We start from the raw sequence: 25,524 nt of genomic DNA on the forward strand, positions 1-25,524 counted from the left end.
GTGGTAGTAACAAGGTTTCCAATAAAAATTGTGGATACATTGGTACTGCCTCCCACATGTGTGATATTAATAATATTGTGGTTTTATACGATTCTTCTTTTTGGCGTCTTCTCGCTTCCAAGTACCGTAATACTTGTTAGTGTTAGTACCCGGAATAATGGTTCTCATTTTGTTGAGCTCCAAAGAATGGAAGGCGGAGTCCAGTCTGTGTCTGAGGTCCACACAGGTATCTCTGAGGCAAGCATTTCACTTGCTGAGCTATCTCACCGGCCTGTGCGCCCCATGCGAACTAGATGTTCATCTTTGAAGTACAGATGTACCTTTAGCCTGTATGTGTTGTGCAGATTAGAGACGCTAGGCTCCCTATTCGCACCCGGGAAGGGGGCAGGGGCAATTTGGAGCTGGGAAAGAGGGCGAGAACCTCTAGTGGCCCCCTCTCGTTCCCAGAGGCAACCAATCCCCGTCCCTGGGTGCCACCATTTTTCTTAAGGTACCTCAATACCTCGTCCTCTGGGACCTCTGGCAGCCCCCCATCTTCTCCCTCTAGTCCCCTGGCATGTCATCCCCCAACCTCCCCACTCAGGTGCTGGGGCCCTCCCCCTGCTCCTTCTCTTGGACTGCCATGGAAGCGAGTTTGGAAGAATAGGACGCAGGATAGTGCATTGGGAAAGGGGCACTTTTGGGACAATTGAATAGTCCTTTGCCATGTGCTCCCTTTAATGTTGCTGCAAAAGGTATGAGAGCACGTTTGTTCCGTTTGGCCTGCTTTGAGCGTAACCATTTCTACGACAAGCTGCCTTCACTGAACGGCGGCCTGTCAGGGAACAGCGCATGTCCTTATTGTGCATGTGGGTCGAGAGGGGCCAGGAATTGGCGGGGGGCGGTGTCCGAGGTAGGGAGGTGTGCTGGGTTATGGGGTGGGTGTGTGTGTGTGTGTGAGAGAGAGGCAGATGCGGGAGGGGGGGAACAGAAGGCGAAGGGGAGCGGGGCTGGAGACCGTGTGTTTTGCGGGGGTATCCCCCGCAGAACACATGGCAGCAGGTGGGGGGTGGCAAGGGAGGGAATGGATGGAAATGTTTGCCCACACGCTGAAATCGTGCTTTGGTGAAAGTGGCATGCAGCGAAACATCTTGGATGCATATGTCGCGGCCTCTCATCAGCGTTCCCTGCAAGTACAGGACCACACATAACGCGCCACACACGCAGGCCTCCGTCAGCATGTACCGCATGTTGCAAGCTTGCACGACCGCTCACTTCACTGAAAGGCCTCTTGGCGTTTTCTTTACCTTGCAGGACATGCTTACCTTTCTCTACCAAGAGGGCCCTTTCACCAAGGGCATTTTCCGGCGCTCCGCTAATGCCAAGTCATGCAGAGAACTGAAGGACAAGCTGGATTGTGAAGCGGAGGTGCACTTGGCCTGCGAATCCATCTTTGCCACGGCTTCGGTGTTTAAGGTATGCCTGTATTCCCAGGGCTGGTACAGCTTCTTTTCAGCCTTCATCGTATCCCTCAATGTCACACTTGTGTTTGTCTGTTATTGACGGTCTTTTAAGCTATATCTATTCATTTTAGTTTGCGTTTAAAAAAGGTGTGCTCCAAATCATCAGGGGGACACACTTGATTGGTAACCTTATAGGAAACTACTGAGAACGAACACGAGCCACATCGCCTGCTCTTCGGAATGTAATCCAGCAAAGAGGGTCTGCACGCACCTCACGTTTTGCTCTCTGTGCCCTACCAGCAGAGACTGGAATGCCCACGAGCCTATCAGGCCGCGCAAATGTCCCCCAGGCAAAAGCAGCAAGAGGTCAGCTCTGGTTGAAGTCCCCCTGAGTAGGTTGTCGTCATCCGAAATGCATAAACGCAGTGGCGGAGCTGGGGTGACCACTCCCCCTAGTGCCCCCTTGGTGCCCATTGGGCCCCCAGCTCCCTGGTGGAGCTCTATTATACACCTCCCTCTCGCCCTGCACCAAAAGCTGCCTCTGCATAAACAGATCTATGGCCTGATTCCCAGAGCTGTTTCCAATGGGATTGCGCCATTATAGAACGTTTCTGTCAATCAGGCCCATAGTCTCTAAACTATTGAAAATATAAAAAACAGGTTTGTGATATTAAACATGTTTATTTACCCTGTGTACCATAAACACACAGTATACAATCCTGTAAAGTACATATTGATCGTTTGACAGGTGTCAGTCAGTACAGCTTTAATTCCAGATTTGGATGATGAAATGTAATATGTGCAGTACATGTACCAGCAATACAGATTCGGACAACCAATCTTTATTTAAAAAGTCCGTGCATTTTTCCCACAAACGCGATCCACCGACGTGTCACTTATGCCTGAATTCCATTCCCAAGGATGCAGCAGGCTCTCATGATGTGTTGAAACCTAATCTGGGCAATCGTTCTATCCAAAACCTATGAAGAACCTGAAAATAACACACCTATTGCTGGAGGGTGGGAACTCCTCCACCATCCTCAAACCTCAGAACATAGGATGAATGGTTGTCACTTCACAATGTATGTGGCTTTTTGGCTCTGTGAGACTTAGGACCACAGAAATGGCCTTTGTTTGTTTTCTGTGATGCATGTTGGTCAATACTCCATTGTGCTGTATTGGAAGAAAGGAGTCACTTTTGCAGATATATATATATATATATATATATTATTTTCTTCAATGTCTTCCATGTTCTCTGAAGACCTTTCCGTGCACCAGAATCCCCCCGCCCCGGTCTGTGCAGTGGATGACTTTTTCTCGGCTATTGGCAGATGTGGTTTTTGGCCCAGATCAGATTTGATCGGCCCACGTCCTCCACGCCATCCATCACATGGGGGCTGAGATTACACTTAATTGGGTTCGAATCAATTGGGGGAATCTGTTTTACAGTAGACCACCGGAATCCTGCAGGTTGCCGTAGGTTCTTGACCTCTTTGGGCCAAATCCATGTTTGCTCCCCTGCGTGCAATTGCTTCCACCGCTGTTGCTCATTGTGAGGCCACTGGGCTATATCCTCCTTAATCTTGGACCACAGTTCCTCCAGTACCCAGTCGTGCATGTCTTATTGCACCCAATTTCCACAGCATTGTGATCGCTTTTGTCATTTTGAAGCCTAACATAATTGGCCTAAATTCATCTTTCAAGGCCTTTAAAGTAGCAAGCGACTTCTCTCCAGGATCCCCTCTAGATCTTCGAGAAGGTTTCGGTTCATATAGAAGCAGCAGCTCAGAAGGCATGACTCGCTTTGTCAGTGTATGGTATTCAGAGTAAAATGGAAAGTTCATATGAGGGCATGTGATCTCCTGTGCAGTCATTGCCCTCTGTGCTTGGTGACAGTGACCTCCTCGTCATCATCATATGGACCTGGGAGTGATGGTATCAGGTCATCGTGCTCTCATGAACATGTGCAAAGGGTGAGCTTCTCAGACCCATTGGAAGTCACACACAAATAAGGACTGCATCTCTCAGAATCCTCTACCCTCAGAGGTATAAGCCAGAGCGGATCTGAGAAATTAAACTCCACATCCAAAGGGAGGAAGACTAGGGGGGGAAACTTTAATTATCTCACAAAACAACTTTCACCACCCGAAGAGAACGCTTACGTGACAACTGCCCCTCGCTTCCATGTCTCACTCAGAATGACAACAACCAGACACATAGAGAGGCTCCCCTTTTCTTCTCCACACTACAGGGAGACATGTGGAAAGGAAAACTCATGTTTCCCCTAAAGGTGCAGCACTGGTAGTAGGAGTCCCCTGCAGCCATATCCCCATTGAAATCAATGGGAGAAACGCCCGCACAACACAGAATACAGAAGACCTTTTTTTGCAAACTCCCAGTCCTACCAAAGGTTTCTGTAACTGCAGCACTGTCATATCAACTCACAACTCCACACAGAAAAGACATCAACAATGTCATCTGAACTATATAAATATCTCCATCTCGCATGCAGGACTGTAGCGCATCTTTGGCACAGACCATGCTCAGACCTTCCCAGCCAGGAGAAAAGCTATTCAGGCTCAGCCCTCTATAAACACCAGCTCGCAGGGCAGCAGTGAGAGGGACTTGAGGAGGGCAGAGTAGGTGGGCTTTGAATTTTGGAGAACTAGAGAACTGTTGGAAAGCCGTCAGGACTGTGAAGTGGAGGAGCGGACCATCCGAGGAATGAGGGAGGGCGGCATCAGAGTGGAGAGGAAGCAGCATGCAAGAACTGGAGAGTGGAGGTGGGAGGAGTGAAAGAGAAAACCCAGGGAGTGGAGGAAGGTGGAGTAAACCAAACCCCAAAAAAGTGGAGGATGGTGGAGAGATAAATTAAAATCTAGGGAATGGTAAACCTTAATCAGAGAAAAAAAAGTGGAAGAGGTGAAAACCAAAGATGAGAAAAGGGGAAGTGGGGCCGCATGCCCCAAGAGGAGAAGGTGAGCAAAGCACCTTATCAGCGGTATCTGGTCATTGTATCTAATGCCATTGCATCAAAATATTTCTATCTAAGAAATTTCCATCGAATGCATATTTTTGGGGATAAAGGGTTAATTTTTGTTTAGGTGCATTATAAAAGGTAAAAAACAGGGGTTTGGGGGTGGGAGGGGAGGGATTATGGTGTTTGCAAAAACAAACCCAAAGAAAAAAAAAATGCATTCGATGCAAATTCTTTAGATGGAAAAAATTTGATGCAAATGCATGTCGATGCAAGGAATTCGATGCAAAGACCATAAACTCTAACAACAGATAAGAAAGACTGTGGACCTGATTCACAGAGCGTTTTCCTATGGGATTGCGCCATTATAAAAATGCTTCTGTGAATCAGGCTCTGTGTCTGTGGCCTATAAAAAAGGTAATGGAGAGAGGGTAAGCGGGGACACGTTTTCCCCAGAGTAGAAAGGCTGTGGCCTGTAGCAGAGAAAGAAAGCTTCCTGGTTCCCTGTCAAAGATTCAGTGATCCGAATTCCAAGCAGCAATATACTAACCATCTACTATGTTCTTGGTTGGCTCTAGGTGTGGAAACAGCCTGTGCTAGGCTCTGTTGATTGTTAAGCCTAATAGTGGGGTTCATAAGTTGCAAGATCACAGGAGCTGTCGGGGTTTAGCCAGTACCCCAGTTGTTGAGCGGAAAAAGAAGTTTTCTCCTGGTTATCCTGCTTCAGTAGTTCCAAGAATAGATCTAACACAGTGGTTGATGCAATACAAGTTTTTGCTTTTATTTGTGCTAGTGCTAGGTTGATATCGGCATACAGTTAGTATGCATTTTAGTACATTTTTAGGGGCACAAAGTGTCCCTTGTTTGTCAGCAAACTTGTATCGCATCATCCACTGTGTTAGATCTATTCTTGGAACTACTGAAGCAGGATAACCAGGAGAAAACGTCTTTTTCTACTAACCATCTACACCTGAACGCCTTCTTGAAGAGTGCAAGAAGCAGGAAAATATTAGGAGGTGTTATCACCAAGCAGGTGATTTGTGTTGGGAACCAGAGTGTGCCCATAGCCCAGAAGGCAAACTCATCACTTTGGCACTTCCAGACTGCACGGTGGGACATATGTCACCCCAGTGCAGCCCCTTCGGAGTGTCAGAAGGCTTGTGTCACCCCTCCCGCACTGAGGCATTCTACGAAAGAAATGGGGGGGGGGGGTACTGGCTCCATGTCAAATACTTTAGTGACTAGAATTCTAAAACGACAGGTACAAACCATCTACACCTGAATTGTCTCCCTGAAGAGTACAGGAAGCATGACAGTGTTATGAGGAAATGTTATCACTAAGCAGGTGATTTAACTTGGGAACAAAACTGTGCCCCTCACCCGCAACATAGGAGCAGACCAGTGTTGTATGGACAAATGAGGCACTTGGTGCCCCAGACAGTGTTTAGGGAGTTGGGAGGAGGCGCTCTTTGACCCAGATTTAAAAAACAAATGTATGTGTGATGCAGATCACATCTTATCTCCATTATCTAGAACACCTTAGATGGTGAGGTCTTTTAAAAAATATGGCCTCTCGTGTAAAAATTGGGAGTTGTAATTAAGCAGGGAGCTTTCCTAGGACTCCTGTGCACAGATTTTGGAGAGGGCTGCAAAATCCTGCCTCTGCCTTCAGTTGAGGGAAAGTGCTAACCCAATCTATTTGAGATGGTAGCTCACAACCAACAGTTTGGGTAGGATACATGAATCCGCTGCACCAAGTGCTGGAGGAACTGCCTCTATGTTGACATTATGGTAGACTTTTGGTACGACTGCCCGGTCCCACAGAGATTTTCTAGGAAAGATTAAAATCTGGTTGGGTAGACCACACCAACTTTCCAACCGTCATGTGATCCTTTGCGAGTCGTACTGGGGCAGTGTGTGGGAACAGGGTTTTGGATGAGAACAAAGTGATTTGATGTATCTTGCTTTCAGCTAAAGTGATTGTAGTTCACTGGTGGGAACTGCCTGATCGCCCCTCCCCACCACACCCTGGTATGCGTATTGTTGTGATTGCCCAAGCTCACTTCTCTGTTTGAAAACACTATTGATAACTATGATTATGGAATCTGGTCATTGATCGTATCCACGCAATCGTGAACCTGCATATGAGCTTTGTGACGTTAGACCCTCTTGTAGGGTGACCAGGCGTCTCGGTTTTGTTGGGACTGTCCTGGAAATTGGAGCTCTGTCCCCCTTTGTCAAGATTATGTTTCCATTGGAAACTGCAGTGGTCCCGGTTTTTGGTAGTTGGTCTTCCTAGCTGGCAGACACAGTTCGCACAGAAGAAAGGCTGAATTTTACAACTTAATATAGTGTAAGTTTGTGATAAATTAGTGATACAATAATTATAATATGTGTTTATTTGAACAGTAACACTCCAACCCCATTCTCCTCCAACTGATACTGAACTGTAGTGCCTTGACAGCCACTTTCACGAGTTAGTCCTACTTTTATGTTATTTGACCTGTCCCGGTTTTTTCCTTTTAAAATCTGGTCACCCTACCCTATTGCGGGTGAGCTGCCTCTGCTTAGGTCTATGGCACTGCTTTGGATCAGTACCATGCACATAGCATATTTGACTTTTTAATGTTTTTCACTTTGACTGCCTGGTGGGTTCGGGACATAGAGGGCATTACATGTTGTCTATTTTTCTTTCTTTCTTTTTCAGTGTGGTGGCTCTTTATCAAAAACTGTTTTTAAGTACTTATTCGACAACCTATTTAGTTTAAGCTCATTTTGGAAACAAAAAAAGTGAATTAAGTGTGAGTTGCTAGCTGTAGGCTTTTCAGTTTTGAAACTATGATGGGAGGGTGTAACCAGTGGTGGAAATGTGAAAAATTGGTGGGGTTGGAGTTTGGGGGGGCGGTGCCCGAGGAGGTGGTATTAGGGGGGCAGAGCTTGTAGTTGACCTCTGATAAAGGACCTGTCCAAAATAGTAGTTTAAAACGGCACTATCGCTTCTTTTCCAAACTATATATCAATTCCACTTTTAACCACTTCCATGACCAGTGTTGCTGAGTAAATATTCTTTAAAATACACAATTTGAATTACATTTTTATTAAAAAAAACTTTCCCTGGGGTACTATTCAAACAGTGATTTGTGTTCGTCATAAGCAACGCTTTCCTTTACTTGAACCGCACCCAGCACAGCTCATGTAGCTCCCCTCTGAAAGCAGTTGGGTGGCTGCATCGTATGTGATGTTAGGGTTTTTATTTATGCAGTGTTTGTCGGATACCTATATATATATATATATATATATATATATCTGTATGTAATGTTTGTCGGATACAGATATCCGACAAACATTACATAAATAAATAAAAAATAAACCGGGTCGTGGCTGAGGACTGTAACTTCCTCTTGCATGGGGTCACCAGAGGAAGTTACAGTTTGCTCTCGGGCGCTTTTTTGTTTCTTCTTCACCATGGTGCAGAGCAGGGGTTTGGGGCGACTGACTCTGGCTGGATTCCGAGATCCGGCTACACATCTGGTGCTGGATTTCAGATCTGGCTAGTGCCGGCCCAATGACCAGCGCTGGGTGTAACTGCAAAACAAGGCCTGAAATGAAAAATTGCTCCTGCTGCCTTGTGTGCCAGTCTTGGCGCTAGTGGGACCCAGATCGTAGGAGCCACAAAGCATTGGAAAGGCTGTGGCCACCTCATGCTGCAAGTCATTGTGTTTGCAACTTTCAGCTCTGTGTTTGGTTGCACGTGGGTCCCCCATTCGGACGCCTCGCGCCAGCCTTCTTGTCGCATCATGGCTGTGTACCTTGGCGGCTCTCTGCTGCAGCTGTTTTAATCCCCCTCCCTAATGCTGCTGTTATCCTCAGTTCCGTTCCGTATTTAGGCATAATTACGTCACGCGCCCCATTATGTCCTGAGGTGACTTGATTTAGGTGACAGGAGGAACTTGACAGGGAAAGCTTTGCCGGCTGCGCAGAAGGGCTTCCCTGCCTTAAAGCACGTTTCCGGCTATTCTTCAAACACGTGATTAGCAGAGACGGGCTTTGCGCCTGCCAGCAAGACCACAGTTGGATTAGCAGCGGCTGAATTGTTCGTATAAACCCCAGTACCAAAGCATACTAACTGAGGCTTGTTTAACTCTGTGATGCTCGTACATCGAGTACTCGCTTCACCCAGGGCAGTTTCTCGGAGCTGGTGTCAGGTCATTAGGAGCACTGGTATCCAGTGCTGGCATTCTATCTCGCACCGCTTTCTGGGCGGACACGAGGTCTGGAAAGGGGCGTGGCCACAGTGTGATGGGAGTGGCCCAAGAAGGGGAAGGTGGAATCCCCAAGGGCCGCCTGCCCAAAACAAACAATAGATCACGTGGCCCTGCAAATATGCATGTGTTGAGGGTGGCGCTGGCGCAAAGTGCAGCAGCCGCTAAAACATGGCTCACAATGTGACTCCATGCCAGAGACTATTTAATCAGGGCTGCCGGGCCGTGGGCTCGCAAGCCTTTCAAGTGGCCATGAGAGCAAGTGCACTTGCAAAAACAATTCTTGGTGCACACTACAGTTGTAAAACTAAAGTTCCCCGTAACAGCGGGACATCAGGGAGCCCTGCCAGTTTGTGGACTGGCAGTGATCTGCCCCGGTTATCCGCAGCCCACTTAAAGCCCTGTGTTAACTCGTAATGAAAACTTCAATTAGGAGCTTGCAAAGTACTGCTGGTTGAAAAGCTATGACTGTATAAGGATCCGCCTCGTGATATGGAAGACAGTTGGCATCACTGATTTAATGACAACGGTGCTGGTTTGGACTAGAAGGAATATGACATTATGCTAGTCAGGAGAGTTCCACTTTCTGCCTTTAGCACCCATGGGAAGGGGGGGGGCGTCTTCAAACCATGATGTTGTTGACTCCCAGAAGTCACGTGTGCCTAAAGAAATGAAGGTGTGTGCACCTTGATAGTGGCACAAGCTGGCCCTCCCACTCAGTGTAGCCCCATGCGCCATGGTCATTTCCCCTGTCAGACATAGGCCCTCACTGTCCCCTGCCTGGCTCTATCTGGAGTTTCTGGAGCGGCATTCCTGAGACCTCAGTGGCCTAGTCATTTTCCCTAATCTGCCTCAAACCCCGCCCAATGCTGAACCCCCTTGTTACTTTTCATCTACTGGCCCTCTCTATGTGCCCCTTCTCCTCGTCCCTTACAGCTCTATGTAGTGACATACAGGCAGTGATAAATCCTTTACAAGAAACACACCCAGCGTAGGAAATGAGACAGAACAAGACAGAGCGGAGCGCCGGCTAAGTTTGTCTTGATGGAACTCTACCAGAGTTCTGCTATTTCCCGAGGCCTAGGGGCTAGCCTAGCAAACTCCCAGCTCTGTTCCCAAGTCGAATCCCACTGCAGGAACAGCCCACGCTTCTGAAGACTCTGCACGCGAGACTGAATGCAGAAACAGCTAAAGGCTCACATCCTGTTCAGAAGCTGTCAAAATTGGTCCATATCATATCATGCCATGTTCTTTTGAGAGAGGGGCGCCTGCTACCTTTTTTGTATTTTTGGAAGGAACTTGGGGTTGGTCACCCTAGGTTACTTGTAGGCAACCAGACGTGGTCTCCCTGCTCACTGTGCTCAGAGAGGCACAGCTCCACCTCACTGATGAGGCCCAACAAGGATTAAACTGATATACAAATGGATATTTCCCATCTGTGAAAGGTACAGTGAGCAAAAAGCAGATGGCTGCGAACTCTCAAAGTGGTTAATAAGATTATCATGCCGTGTTCTTTCGACAGAGGGGCGCCTGCTACCTTTTTGGTAAAATTGGTCCATAGGTCTTGCAATTTACAGACACTTGTTTTGTTAGGCTGAGTATTGTGGCCAATGGAAAGAGTAGGGCCCAACTTCCATTACTTGCTCAAGAGTTTCTTTGCTGAATCACTATCACAGATCTGTTTCCAAAATGCTATTTGCTTTTATGTAGCTCGCCAGCCTTGGGTTCCATGAAGACAAACTGTGTTCTGTGACCTGGCCAGGGCAGTGCCCCTTTGCCCCTCCCCCCTAGGAGGAGCCTGTTCCCAGAGTAAGTTGTTTCCATTTCCAGCACTGAAAACACCCGTGTGTGTGTACGTGTGCTCGCGCGCACACACACTCCCATCCTGATATTTTTGCAACTCAATAGTAATCCACTTGAAAGACGATTAACCCATGAACCGAACAATGAGCTCTACGAATGTATTCCCCTCTGAGTCCCGCCCACTTTAATGCCACTTTACTCCTTTGGTCTTGTGGGATTTATGGTTGCGGCCTAGATTATTCTCGTTGAATATGTTATTCCTGTCAGATTGATTGGCTGCCCTAAGTGCGTGCACAGCACTAGCACGCAATTACCTCTCCAAAATACATCTGTATAGTGTTAACCGAACGAGTCCCGTTGTAAGTGCACATAAGTGGCACGTCCAGCAGATTGCGGTTAGAAGAGCTGGCGACCAAAGGGTTGGTATAAAAATTCCACCCGCGCAGGATATTAGAAATGTAGCCATAATGGGCTATAGGGTTTCCTCGTGGAAACCTGGGCGAGGCTCTGCTTACCAGTTCTATTTTGGGAAATAAGCAAACCTATTGCTTCCCATTGGCTGTTTGTGCACTCATAGCAAAAGAAAAACCACCCATCCACACCCCTTTCCACATACATTGGCAATATGTTCCATATGGTTACCGTGAACTTCCTTTGTCATGTCTATCTTGATCAACGCAAACTGTAGATTCACTGTAAACAAAAGGGGATAAATGCAGAGGGAGTGAATCAGTGCAACTATTGGCAAGAAAGGTGGCAGCGCTGTGGGTGACAGACCGTAAGCAGAGCTTTGGGTTATTCAAAAGTAACACCGTAGGACTGTTTGCGTTACAGGCCTTGCGTTTAGCAATCTTCCTCAAGCGATGACTCCTGTGTTACTAACTAAGGAACCCTCCCATGAAATGAGCCAAAGAAAGCATCCAAACACCGGTGCAGAAATGCCCCCTGTCATTCGAGAGATGCTCACCCAGCCCTGTTTTTCCTTCATTGAATCCAGGGAGTTGTAGTTGCGTTTTGCATTCTGGGAATTATTCATTTTGCTGTTACCATTCTACTGACTGCAAGTACTAGAATACCAAGGAAAAAAAAAAACAGAACTCCCTTGGCATCTCTCAAAGTTTGCATGAACATTTTCTGACTTAATTTCAAATCCATCTAGAAATTCAGCGCATTATAAATATTTCAATTCCTCTGTCAACTGAGCATTGCACGTGGCCATTTCCATCTTTCTGCTGACTGAGCAGTTGACCTTAGGCTGCCCACGATGCCCATGCAAATCTGCATTCAAAGAATGGATGATGCGGATGTGTGTCAATTCATTCAATTTGTGTCTCGTTAATAATTATGTAACCATCTACATTTTAAATGTGTATTGGAATACAACAACGAAACTACATCTAAAATTTGAGGATGACATCTTAGATGCAATCGACCGCATACTAGAAGGAGATCCAAATGCACTAATAATACTGTGTGGAGACCTTAATATGAAACTGATTGAGATCTCTCAACTTAAGGCATTAGCGAATCACAGAGAAAAAACAAACTGTGATCGCTGGCTTGATGAAATGTCTCTAAGAAACCTAGTAATGCTGAATGGAGCGATAAAGGGTGATACTCCAGCCAAACCAACCTGGATACGAGGAAGTCAAAAGTCAATATTAGATTACATTTTCGTCTCTGACAATATATTCCAGGAAAGCGACCACAACATGGTGGCAGCCGAATGGAATAAGAGCATTTCGGTGGAGCGTAGGCAATGGAGACAAGATCCATCTGTGGTTCCTGGCAGTAATAGACTGCGTCTGAAACAATGCGACATTGTGTCAATCACTGAATCAGTAAAAAAAATCTCAAGAACAGAACCTCCCGAGGTCAATTGAATACCAACAACTCCTTGAGATCTATAAAGTCAAAAAGAGAACGTCTTTGACGATATCGGAGTACAGAAAACACCAGTATGACCCGGAAGTAGCACAAAGAAAAAGAGAATCAAGGAAATGAATACAGAAAATTAGGGCCCTACACGCAGTGGACATGGAAATACAGATAAAAAAGGTGAAAAACAATATAACAACTGGTACAAACAGCGTAGAGCAATATTTGAACAAAGAGATGCAGAGTCAATGCTGAAGGCGCTAAATCGAAAAAACACCAGAGGCTTTTGGGACATTATTAACGACACAAAGAACTCCGAGAAGGCACTGCTATCAAGCATGGTGCACGAAAAAGAGTGGGTAAAGCACTATACAATGTTATTCAAAATGAGAAAAACGTCTGAGCCATCAAATAAAGACACTAGACAGCCGTGGGAAATCGACATGGAAAGAGAAGACATCCGAGTGACCATCAAGAGATGTAACGCCTCCCGTGCAGCGGGACCTGATGGCCTGTCAAATGCAGACCTAAAAGAAAATATCGAAGAATGGTCACATTTCTGTCATACACTTTTCAAAGCAATAAAAAAGGAAGGGAAAATCGCTGAGACATGGAAATCCAGGATTATCGTTCCGATTTACAAGAAGGACATCCGCACAGACCCCTCGAACTACCGCCCAATAGCCCTACTCGATGTAGTGGGGAAAGTGTTTGCATCGATGTTGCTAGCTCAATTGACCACGTGGATCCACCAAAACAAAGTATATGATGAACGCCGGTCGGGCTTTGTCAAAGGTATAGGCTGTAGTGTAAACTTGTTGATATTGAACCTGCTAAAAATCGATGCCATCAGATCAGGATGAAAAATATACCTGGCCTTTATCGACATGGCAAATGCCTTCGATGGTGTAGACAGAGAAACCTTATGGGAAAAACTCAAAGAAAGAGGATGCAACGCGAGCCTCATCCATGCTATTAAAGATCTATACTCCGACACCTATATACAGGTGAGACTAGATCGTGAAGGAAACCTAACCAATCCCATACCAACGGAGAGGGGTGTGAAACAAGGGTGCCTGTTAGGAGCTACCTTGTTTAACTTTTATATATCGGAAGTTGGAACAGCACTGTCATCTGTTGTTTCATTTCCGCCGCTCATAAATGGAGTCCCAATAAATCATATCATGTATGCGGACGACATGGTAATTATAGACCAGACGCCCATAGGGCTCCAAAGAAAACTTACAGCACTAAGAACTTTTGCTGAAGACTTGGGTCTTGAGATCAATGTGGCCAAATCGGAGATTTTAGTATTGGAAAACCAAAGAGGAAGAACTGCAAGTAAAAAAAAAAAACAACTTGGTCAATAGGAACAAATAAATTAAACAAGGTGCCGCACACAAGATATTTAGGAACCATGATTAACTCCAGCATAAATGACACCCCAATGATAAAAAAACTCCTAAATAGCTGCAAATTATTAACAGCACAGGGTACCATTTTACAGCAAAAATATGGCAAATATTCTTATGAAGCGGTAAGAAGATTTTACCAAAGTAAAGTAAGCCCAATTCTCACCTATGGTGCCGAGAATATGTTTGGGTGTGATTACAAAATATGGGCCCGTTGCGAAAGCATCTTTTGGAAAAGGATTCTCCAGATCCCACTAAGCACACCTACAGCATGTGTACTGTTTGAGATAGGAATCTCTACTCTTAACGAGAGAATCACCCGGAACAAACTGGCTCTGTTCAGGAAAACGCACGAAGTAGCAAACTTACCCTCCGTTAAATTCTTGTTAGAAGACAAAGGACAAGGAAAATCAGCATTGTATGAGTGGAAGCGCCAGTGCAAAGAATTTCTAGCACAATTGGGTTCAGACGAAGATACTTTATGGCAGAATCCAGATCTAGTAAAACGAAAACTATTAGACTGGGACTGGATAGAAATCAACGAAAAAAGATCTTCGCATAAGTGTATGCTAAGCACTCCACCTGAAGCCAAAAGACGCAACACACTCGCGAAATATCTAACGCTATCACCGTGTAAACGATTACGAAGACTATATTTAAAATTTCGCCTAAACATCTATGAAACCAAAGAGATCATAATCGATCGAAGGAAGATTGCGGCTGGAAACTCTAAATGTAGGTTCTGCGCAGAGGAAGACGAAAACTTAAAACATCTGGTCCTACGTTGCCCTGAACTTAAAGTTCAATGAGAAAATTGCTTAAGGAAGGAGAGGAGTCGAGTCCTGTCGTATGGTCTGGAAGAATGGTGGATACATCTTCACATTGGCGAAAGTAAATCCCTGCTGATTGCAACGATGCGATTCCTTGATCAAATGCAAATTCGGTTGGAGGAGACTTCTCCATATTGCGAGGATAAGACAATCGCAAACGATTTACTTGGTGAATAGTGAAGACACTGAACAAGAAAGCCATCTATTATATACGCATAGATCTGAAAACGGAAGGGGTAAAGAGTACAGAAATAAACGAGAATTAGAGGAATCTCCCAAATGGAGATATACCAAGGTCCATTTGCGCTAAGCTAAGAGAAAGTTTGCCATTTAGTTGTACTTCCTATTTTTGTTTTTGGACTCAATTTTATGTATTCTAAAAGTGTTTTTTAATAAGTTAAAGTGTTTAAAAAGTTTTCAAAAAGTTTGTAAAAACTGAACGAAAATTAAAAAAAACAAAATTTAAAAAAAAACTGTCATATATGCAGTCCAGGTGGGGTGTTTTTCTGGGCTGGTGATTCCCTTGCCACCAGCCCAGAGTGGGGAACACTTCCACCCTCCTTGTCACCCCCTCCTGCAGTCTAGCTGCAAGAGAAAGAGTATGTTGGGCTGCCTGCACCACAGATCTGCATGGGTTTGACCCAACTGGAGAAATCTATTAAAGGGAACGTGAACTAAGCCCCCTTTGGTGTCCTAACAGACAGTACCCTGGTGCCATCATTAATCGGGAATCCCTGTCCAGCCCTGTTCAGCCCACCCACCTCGCACTCAAAGGAGTCGGAGAGGACCCCCTGAGGTGAACACTCCCTACTCCAGCTCATGTCTCATTCCATGCGCCCTCACCTGAAATGTGAGCTCGAGTTCATCTCCATAGATAAATTAGCGCAATTCCTGAACCCACAGGCACTCACTGAGAGCATATGCCTGGGCAGATGTAATAAGCTGCATATCCCAAGAATTTAAGAAGCTTGTCGTGACCCGTATGAGCGGCCGGGAAAAGACGGCATTGGTTCAGTACTGAATGCAGACTAGCAAAAAGAGCCCTCCTTAAAAGCATTAAGGTGCCAAGGTAATTCCTGCACGGATATCATCGAAGCAAGGGCACTATACAAACATAGGCTAGAGTCCAGCAAATTAGAACAAGTGGAAAATGCCTGGCATAAACTAGAAAAGTCTACCTTATCGGGCAACACGAGGAACTATTGGAAAGTGATTTCTGATGGTCTAAACCCCAAGAATACACTAGCAAAGGGGCGTTCTGACCTGGTGGGTGAAGCAAAGTGGATTAAACATTTTTCTGCACTATATACAACTCACGACATTAACAAATTGGATGACATAAAAACCAGAGTGACTCCCTATAATAGATGTAGTGCAGGCCAAGATCTGGTGGTATCATTGAATGAGGTAGCGACAGCCCTTTCTGAATTTCCAAATGACAGGGCTTTGGGGTCAGATTCTATTCCAATAGAGTTCTTTAAGCATGAAAAGGCGATTTGGATACCAGCCGCCCCCCTAGCATTCAATCAAATGCTCCAGTTACAGATCTTCCCAGATTCATGGAAAGAAGCGGTCATTGCTCTGATCTTTAAGAAAGGAGACAGAACTGACGCAGCCTGCTCCTGCCCAATCTCTCTTATCGACATATCAGCTAAGTGGTTTGGTTGTTTGATGAATCAAAAAATCATGGCTTGGGTTACTGAGCACCGGATCCTCTCGGAGTAGCAATATGTCTTTCAAGAGGGCATTGGAACAGTTGACCAGATTGTAATGGGCTTGATTCTCAATAAATATGTGTGTGCCGATAAAGACACAATCTACCTAGCATTCATGGACCTCTCGACCACTTTTGATTGCGTTGATCATGGCAAACTCTGGAGTGTATTGCACTCCATGGGAATGGTGGGCGAGATGTTAAATATCTTAGTCCACATGCACAGTAACCTGACGGCAAAGGTAACACCGGGAAATCAGAGCCAAGAAACGCAAGCATTCAAGATCTCCCATGGAGTGTGACAGGGTTGTGTGCTGGCCACATTAATATTCAATCTCTGTATAAACACACTACCAAATATCCTAGCTGACTTGGGGAGCGATGTCCCAAGGATAGCTAAACAAAGGGTGTGTGCATTTTTGTATGCAGATGATGCAGTCAGAATAGCTAGAACAAAACATGACCTTCGAAAATTGATATTTGGATTTTCTGATTATATGAGCGAGAGAGAGAGGCTTAGCAATTAACGTAGAGAAGTCGAAGCTAATATGTGTTGGCAATAGTAAACCATGGGGGACCGCCATACTGATAGCAGGGAAAAGTCTTGAGTGGGTCAAGTTTTTTTGCTATCTTGGAGTGATGGTCTCTAGTGATTTGGGCTGGTCACCACACATAAAGCAGCAAATTACAAAGGCATCACAAATAAATAACTCAATCCTGATATTTGTGGTAAAACTGGGTGGATTGCCCATGGATCATACCCTGCAAATTTACGTGACAAAATCAACACTGCTGTTAACATACAGTGCGGCTGCGTGGGGTTACTATCAAAAAAAAAAACACATATTTCTAAGGAACATCCTGGGTTTATCACAGGGCTTTCCATGGCACCTACTTACTACACAAAGAACTTGAGCTGGCTTATAAAGAAGACCTTATAGCAATACAACTGTTGATTTACTGGCTGTGTCTGTGGGAGAGGTCCAATTATCAATGACTAGGGCCCTAGTGAAGGATCTCATGGCCACAAATTCCTGGACTGCCTCACCTTGGTTAAAGTATATAAAATCTTCTCTATAAGAGGTTGGCCTTGGTTATTTGTTTAGTGGTGAGTCGCAGACAGGTAACACCACCAAAGGAGAGCTAAAGAGGCATTCTACCCTCAAGGAGCAAGAATAAGGAACAAAAGTGACTTGCTGAAACAAAGTGTCCAATTTTATTATCGTAATGTTGCCTTTTAAAAAGGCAAGGCCAGCATATGTCCAATGGTTTGTCACCCCAGTGGAAAGAGTAGTTATGGCCCTCAGCGCAAATCTCTTGTTCATTGGTGAAAGGGTGCCCCCTTAACTAACAAATCGTACTGTGATGAGAAACTGTCCTAGCTGTGAGTGACAAAAATGATTTTGTATTTTTTGGTCCCACCCTAACAAATCTAAGAAAGATTTGTATAATCCCAGCACTAAGAAACTTCAACATCAGACATGTGCAATTAGCACTTGCATTTTTATTATTGACCCCAGATTTGCAGACGACCCATAAAGTGTTTTTGTATCCTGAATGCGGACTTATGTTACGTAGGCAATTTTTGTGTACTGATAAATGATTCTAGTATACTTTCGTGGATTATATGATTTTGACTGTAATTAAATGTTTTTATTGTTGTAACATTTTAATTGTCTGTTCTTTGATGGGAATCTATATTTCCGAAAAAAGATGTTACCACTCACTCTAAGAAGGGCTCCAAACTATCTATGGAAGACCACCTCTCCTACTCTTCCACTTTGCACCACCTTCTGGGTGGTAGTAAGACTCATATGCAGATGAATATTTCTCATCAGTGAAGGGTACAGTGAAATAAAACATGGCTGTAGACCCTGCTGAGCGGAAGAAATTCCATAGAACAGGGTATTTGACCCATGTTCGTTCTCAGTACAGGGGCTCCCACACTCCATTGTAACTTTGTAAAACTTGGGGTTTCACCCTAAGTAACCCAGGGCAATCCAGACATGGACCCCTTGCTCACTGTGTCTTAGAGAGGCTCAGCTTCACCTGACTGATGAGGCCCGACTAGGCAGAAACATATGTCTGTGTTTGCTGATGGTACTCTTGTTCAGAGGAGATTTGCCTAGAATTTCAGTGCTGGACTGCCCTTGTGGGTGGCACAAAGACTGATATGCAAATGGATATTTCTCCTCGGTGAAAGGTGCAGTGAGCTAAAATGTGTTTGTAGACCCTCTTGAGTGGAAGACATTCCAGAGAACAGGGTATTTGACCCATTTTCGTTCTCAGTAGATGGGCCCCCACACTCCTTTGTAATATAAGATGCCATTAGCTCCCCAACTTTCAGAATTCTAACATTTTTGGGGAAGCTAGGAACACCTTTTGTGTTGCAACCCAAATTCCCCACAATGCACTTGAATGAAATTCACATTGCACCATTGCCTGAAAATGTGTTTTAAAATGAGATCGGCCACAACTCGGTAATTATTATGATCTCAAAGTTATTGAATAAAATGACATTGTAATGCAAGTTAATGACCATATATTTAGATAATATTAGACAGATAAGTAACAGTTTCATTTTTGGTCCTTAGTCTCATTTCCCTGAAAACACATGGTTCAGAGCCTCTCCCATCTCTGGGCTGAAAGTTGATTTAAGCCTTGGGTAAAAGCATTAGCCTTTTGTTCTTTGAGAGTTGATGGGCTGAGGAGATTCTTATCCTGCAGCAGATGGCCCACCTCCACTCTCTGACATCATGAAGCCCTGCTGACCTCTTGCCATTTTTTCTTGTAATCTTGAGATGACCACAATTTTGATCTAATAGTTTGTATTTCTTTGAGCACTGCACCCACCCAGGCCAGCCCTGTTTGGATCTGACCTGTCATAAATACCTAGCATGCAGAAGCTCCAAAGAGATCTCCCTTCAAGATAAGAATCCCCACAGAACTGCCATGGAGGAAGTCACTCGTGAATTCTGCCCAGAAACCTAAAATAAATGCATGTTTTTCTTATGCTTGGAAGAGAGTCACGTGTTGCATCTGAAAGAAAATGCACTTTTAAATCGGGGGCATATATTTTCCACGTGTAGCCTTATATTCCAGCATCTTGCTACATACAATAACAAAACTATTTATGAACTTTACAATTTCGTGTGAAAGGGTTTAAAAGTTTTAGGGCCTCATTACGACCCTGGCGGAGTGGGTTTACGCCAGCGTTATTCGCGGCGGACCCGTCCGCCCTACTACGAGTTCCCGTAGCGCCATGGAGCCGTTTTCCGCCTGGTTTTTCCGGGCGGAGAAATCCATGGCGCTACGGGACCTTGATGTTAATTACGCCACCGTATTTTACGGTGGCGTAATTAACGCCTTCCCCACTCCCATTATACCCTATGGGGCAAAAATGGGAATGGGGAAGGGTAAAATGAGGGATGGGGATTTACCGCCCCGCCAAGGTCGGAATGGGGCGGAAAATCCGCCAACCCCCATGGCGCTATCGGCAGCTTTCCGCCGTGCTCCATGGTGCATTTTGCACCGCGATTTCCGCCAGGGTCGTAATGAGGGCCTTAGAAGGTTTTAGAAATTCCGCTCTCTGGTACGACCTCTATCAGGAATTTCACCACAGCGATTACATGACTGTTTTTTTTGTCCAGACATTAAACATGACCACCAGTTTTTGACGTCTGCAAGTGCAAAGTCTGAAAATAGAGGTCTAAAATGTTTTGAGCGCTGCTCTTTCAGAGCTGGACATGATGCCATCAAGTGAAACAGTGATTCCACTTTCGAACCGTTGTGGCAGTGCCGACATGTTTTTCCACGGACTGACCCCGAGTTGCTCGGATCTCGTTTGTGGGGTGCAAGTTCAAACGAGCTCTGGGTGATCCCTGAACCTTTTGTCAAATGTTCACAGGGTCTGTTAAGAGTGCGGGCTTCTGGAGGTAAATCCACAACTGATTGGTAACTTAGGGATTCTTTGAACAAGAAGTTTGAACACCACATCCATGAACATTAATTATGGGATTACAAAGGACTAAAAGTGAGAAATAACTCGACCAAATCAAAATCACTACATTTAACTGACATCAGAGCCAAAAAGAATCCCTAACCATTGAGAACCGTTCTAAGGAGACAGAGACTACTCAAGAACAATTTGAGAAAATATCAAATTGAACTCAATTACTGGACAGAATACAGATGATGATTTGAAACCAAAGGAACTTTTGACTAGTGAGCCACTCTTTGATTTTTCCAAGACAAGCCAAATAAAATTGTCTTCAAACACCCTAAAAGTTTGCATGAGCTGTATTCATTAGACCCATAGTTGGCGCATGTTGGATGACCTAACCAAGTAACATTAAATTCATTATGAATGGTCATACGCAGGTTTACTTGTACATGAGATGAATGCTCAATGGAGTTGCGCGCGTTTGTACACTATTGGATTTCCTCTGCGAAAACAATGTTTTTCTAGTAATAATTGGAATGCTTTTCTTTACAGAATATATTGTGATTAATGTTTCCCTTTTCTATTCTCTTAAAAGGATTTTCTTCGAAACATCCCAGACAGCATCTTGTCAACGAAGCTGTGTGACAATTGGATCTCTGTGTTGGAGCACGAGAGCCGAGAAGAAAGGATAAGCGTTATTCAAAGGTAAATATTATTTCCCTTTTAAAGGTATGTACCATGTACTCGCAACTAACACGTTTTTCCATTCAGAACAGAGTACTTATCCCAACACAGCCCATGTCGCCCAACATTTCTTTTTAATACAAACTCGGGCAGGCACACAAGGATTAGAAACATGGGAGGAAACGTAAATGACAAGTGATTAATATCATACACATACAAAAAACGTAAACCTACAAATCCTAAACATCAAATATTTGACTAATTTGCTTAATATTTTGCAAAAACATATTTTCATAACACCAAATATAGACAAATAACTTCTGGGGAAAGATGTGGGTCCTTAAATCACTCCTCTCCGATGCCTCAGCGTTCCATGAGTTATTGTAAGTCCCAACAGGCCTTAACATGGTGTTTCCCAAAGTAGCTCCCACCCAACATGTTTCGGTCCCCGTCTGTGTTGTGGGAACTTAAAGAGGCGTTCTGGCTTTTAAAGAAGGGTCATCAGGGTCTTTTCCAATGAGACTCTCATAGCAAATAGAGGAAATGTATTCATTTCCATCCAATACACGATTGTAATCTGAAGAGGGAAATGTAGTCTTCATTGACTGTGCTCTCTTCTTGATTGTATGAAGAAGGTTCCAGTTCCTGGATACCACATCAACAGAATTCAGAATCCCGTCTTCAAAAAATAATTTGAAGGTGGAGGGTCCAATAGGAGGGGCCTTGCCCCATTCTGTAGAGCAGCTTGTCCGATGGCTAATCATTCGAGTATGTGTACTCCCCATTCTCTGGAACGTAGAAGCCCACGATTGTCTGTTCTTCATTCAGGAATTTCTCCAACTCATGCTCCGTAACCAGAGATGCAGAGTGGGGGTGACTTTCCAGCATTGGGTGCATTGCTAAGGGTATGAAAACGTGAAGCATGGGAGAGACCTATGTTTAGAAGGTGTGGCCTATGAGAAGAAGTGGCCTTCGTCCAATAAAGGACATACAATAAATGAGCCCTTAACTGCCTTCCTATGCTAAAGTGGACTCAAGCATTTACACTTCAAGTTCAACATATAGCCTACCTCTAGGTGGCAATATGGAGTGAGTGTTGCACAGGTTGACAAGACCCACTTCTTATGCATGTGTTTTTCTATTTATTTAAATGTGAAGTCGTTGCCACAACATGCACATTACTCAAGCAAGACAAGGATATGGCAAATGGAAGAGGCCACCTGGCACACTTTGCCAACAACATCTGCAGCATTGCCCTGTGTAGTTTAGCATCACTGGAGCCAAATGATACGAAGTGCAAGACGCACTAGATTCTTTAGCTGCACTACCCAGTGCAGTTTATAGAATTCACCCACGCGATACAGCAGGTTACCCGAACACAACAAACTAGGTCCATTTTGTCATGGCAATTATGCAAAAAAGTTTCAAAGACGAGGGTATAACAGAAAAACCTGTGTTCTAGCCCTTGCCAAATCCCCAACTATTCAGACTACCCCAAATTGGCCACATCCCTGTGTGTGTCTCAAGGTGACTAGGATTGTGGGCACCCCTTAACACATTTTGCAGTTCCTCAACCCCATTTTATGTTAAACCACTAGTCGAAGAATCCCCCTTTGGGCTAAACTGCGCAAAAACACAGAGACTCGCCATAAATCGGAAAAGGTTACCTTAATGTGACAGGCCACCACTCGGCAGGCGTCAACGGCTGACTGTTCCCGAACCGAATAGCCCAGTGGGGGCAGAGGGCACCCTGTCCCCCGTAGTGGCTCTCTGGTCGCTGTCCCTCTGCCCAAATACACTCGGGGCAACGCGTCTCGTGTGGCCCCCAGGACCACTTTGAGGTCTATAACCCTTGAAAAAAATACTGCTTTACGTTGAACAGGTTTCTGCAATTGTAAAAATAATAGAAAACTGCCAAAACAAAGTTGTAATGAGTCAGTGCCTCAGAAAGCCTTGCAAGCTTCCCTTGTAGAGTAACTTGTAAAATGGCTGCCATCTTCTCCATAATTCTAGAGACAGTTAACGAGCTGGACCTGTACAAAGGGCAGGTGATTTTTTCCTAGGAACTGAGTGATTAAAGTCTTAGCGCTACTTGGTTTTCCCATTGTCCATGACCTTATAGCTTTGTAGCGTTTAACACTGTGCTTTCTGAACAAAGAGTAAGCCAGTTTGCATTCAGCGCGTGAGTGTGGGTCGAGCCTGCATGCCATTGTTTTTGCTGTGTGACAAGGTAACGTGTTCCCATGGTGTACCCGGCACAACCTCACAATGCACGCTTTGTGTTCACAGGCTAATGGAGCAGCTCCCACGGGCCAACCTTCTCCTCCTGCGTTACCTCTTGGCAGTTTTGCACATCATAGAGCGGCATTCACAAACCAACCAGATGACTGCCTTCAATTTAGCAATCTGTATTGCTCCCAGCATGCTTTGGCTGCCCACCACGTCCAGCCCGGAAGTGGAGAGCAACTTCACCAAAAAGGTATGGTACCTGTTTCACTGATGGTCACGATACAGAAACCAATTTTAGAACTGTGTGTGTATGGACATGTTTCATAGTGTTTGCAAACAAAATTGGGCCTCATTACGAGGTTGGAGGTAGCCTTGCCGGTTTTACCGGCAAGGCTACCTCCATACCGGCATGAAAATCCAGCACCTCCGAATGGGCAATTACTGGTGTAATCCGGCCCCGTGGGACCTGGTAATTGCCCTTTCGCAGGTGCCGGTAGATCCCCATTCCCATTTCAGCCCCATAGGGCTCAATGGGGATGCCTGTGGCACCGGCACTGTTAATAATGGTGCTGGTGCTACAGGCTTGCTGTGCTCGCGGGTGCCTTTCATTCCGAGAGAGCAGACCTGGCGGAATGAAAGGCACCCGCGAAAACGATTCAGAGTTTGCCGGTCCGGTAACAATGGTACCAGCAAGCATAGCGGTGCCGTTGCTACCCGACCGGCAACCTCGTAATGAGGCCCATATCTTTCCAGTAAATGGAAAAGCACGCTTTTGAAGCTCGCTTTTGAAATTGTGGAAAATGTATTCGCTTTTGGAACGCATTGCATGATCCTGTGAGTGAGCAAGAGGATTAATGCAGGCATGGACCTGGGGAATGCACCTGTGCTGCTCCGCTTCGTCCTCAACAGTCTCTTTCTTCCTGGGTTCACTGTTGTGGCCATCTTGAAATTCGTGTGCTTGTCAGTTATATATTTTTGTTATCTCGCGTCATTGCTGTCTTGTTTACTGGCGGCACTCGTGGCTTTAAGGCTCGTCAGCCCGCTGTTGCTCAAACAAGCAAATGATTCATTTGCTTGTTTGAGGAATTGCGGGCGTAATTTTAGGAGGGGACAGGGGTGTTTTCCCCCCGCCCATTTTTGTGGCACCCCATTTTGTACCATTCATTTAGATGTCATGAACCCCTCCCCACTCCCCGCCCCACTCCACTGCAACTGGACGTTGTCCATGCCATAGAACTTAAACAGACAATTGTTGAGAAATTTTTTTTTTTAAAAGCTGTGAGTTCAGGAGGTAATCAGCAAGGCAATCAGATTTATAGAAAGAAAACAAGGGAGCGGCAAGCTGCGTATTAATTAATCGAAAGCTGTCCTGTGGCCGCATCAGGGGACTGCTAGCCTGGGGTCATGTGTTTGGATGTTAAATGTTAAAGGTATTTGTACCGCGCACCGTCACCAACGGAATTGGTCCGCAGGCGCTCTGGTGGATCTGCGAACGATAAGGTCTATGTCTATGTGTTTGTAACGCACCGACAGCCCGCAGGCATCAGGGCGCGGAGGCATCCTGAGAGGGGAAAATAGCATATTAAAAGAGTAAAATGAACCAGTGTTGATTCGCGAAGAAACAAGTCAGTCATATATATACCTAATATGCCCTGGAGGGCCAGAAAGTTATTGGAAAAGATGTGTTTTCAAAAGTTTCCTAAACTTGCTATAATTACCTTCCAGTCTTAAATTCCCTGGAAGGCTGTTCCAGGACTTGGCCGCTCTAATCGGGAAGGCACTGCCCCCACCAGCTGCTTGTTTAACCAATGGGACAACCAGGAGGCCTATTTCGGCTGATCTCAGGTTTCTCCTAGGTGTGTAGATAGAGAATTTCTCCTTAAAATATTTTGGGGCCTTGCCATGTAGGCATCTATGAACGATCGTCATGGCTTTGAATAGGACTCGCTCTTCAATTCTGAGCCAATGAAGATCCTTCCTTGCCGCCGATATGTGCTCTCCATATTTGATTTTCTTAACAATGCGAACGGCATCATTTTGCATAACCTGGCATTGTTGCAGCTCCTTCTTGGTGGCGCCCACTAGCATCGCATTGCCATAGTCCAAACCGGACAGAATAGTCGCTCTTGCGATATTTGCAGCGTTAGCTTCACTTATGTATGTTCTGATGGCTCTCAACAGTCGCAAGTAATATGTATTGTTTTTCTGCAAATAGTTTACTTGTGCTTCGGCCCCCACTGATGCTTCTACTAGCATCTCTAATGTTTTAACTTGGGGTAGCACTGGAATTTTAGCTCCTTTTATCATGAACTCCCTATATTTGTCTCCTAATTTGGATCTTACCTGCATA

At 45.0% G+C, this 25,524-nt stretch overlaps 1 protein-coding gene across 1 annotated transcript in view; it reads left to right on the top strand.

Annotated features, from left to right (window-relative positions):
* ARHGAP20 (Rho GTPase activating protein 20) overlaps positions 1 to 25,524 on the top strand; it is a 281,646-nt gene that overhangs the window by 231,253 nt on the left and 24,869 nt on the right. Inside the window, exons 11-13 of the mRNA XM_069639712.1 lie at positions 1,294 to 1,455; positions 20,857 to 20,966; positions 23,235 to 23,424. Coding sequence (XP_069495813.1) covers positions 1,294 to 1,455; positions 20,857 to 20,966; positions 23,235 to 23,424 — 462 coding nt within the window. The remainder of the gene's footprint in view (positions 1 to 1,293; positions 1,456 to 20,856; positions 20,967 to 23,234; positions 23,425 to 25,524) is intronic.

This window comes from Ambystoma mexicanum, chromosome 7q (genome assembly GCF_040938575.1).
Source record: "Ambystoma mexicanum isolate Mex_15411 chromosome 7q, UKY_AmexF1_1, whole genome shotgun sequence".
NCBI lineage: Eukaryota > Metazoa > Chordata > Amphibia > Caudata > Ambystomatidae > Ambystoma > Ambystoma mexicanum.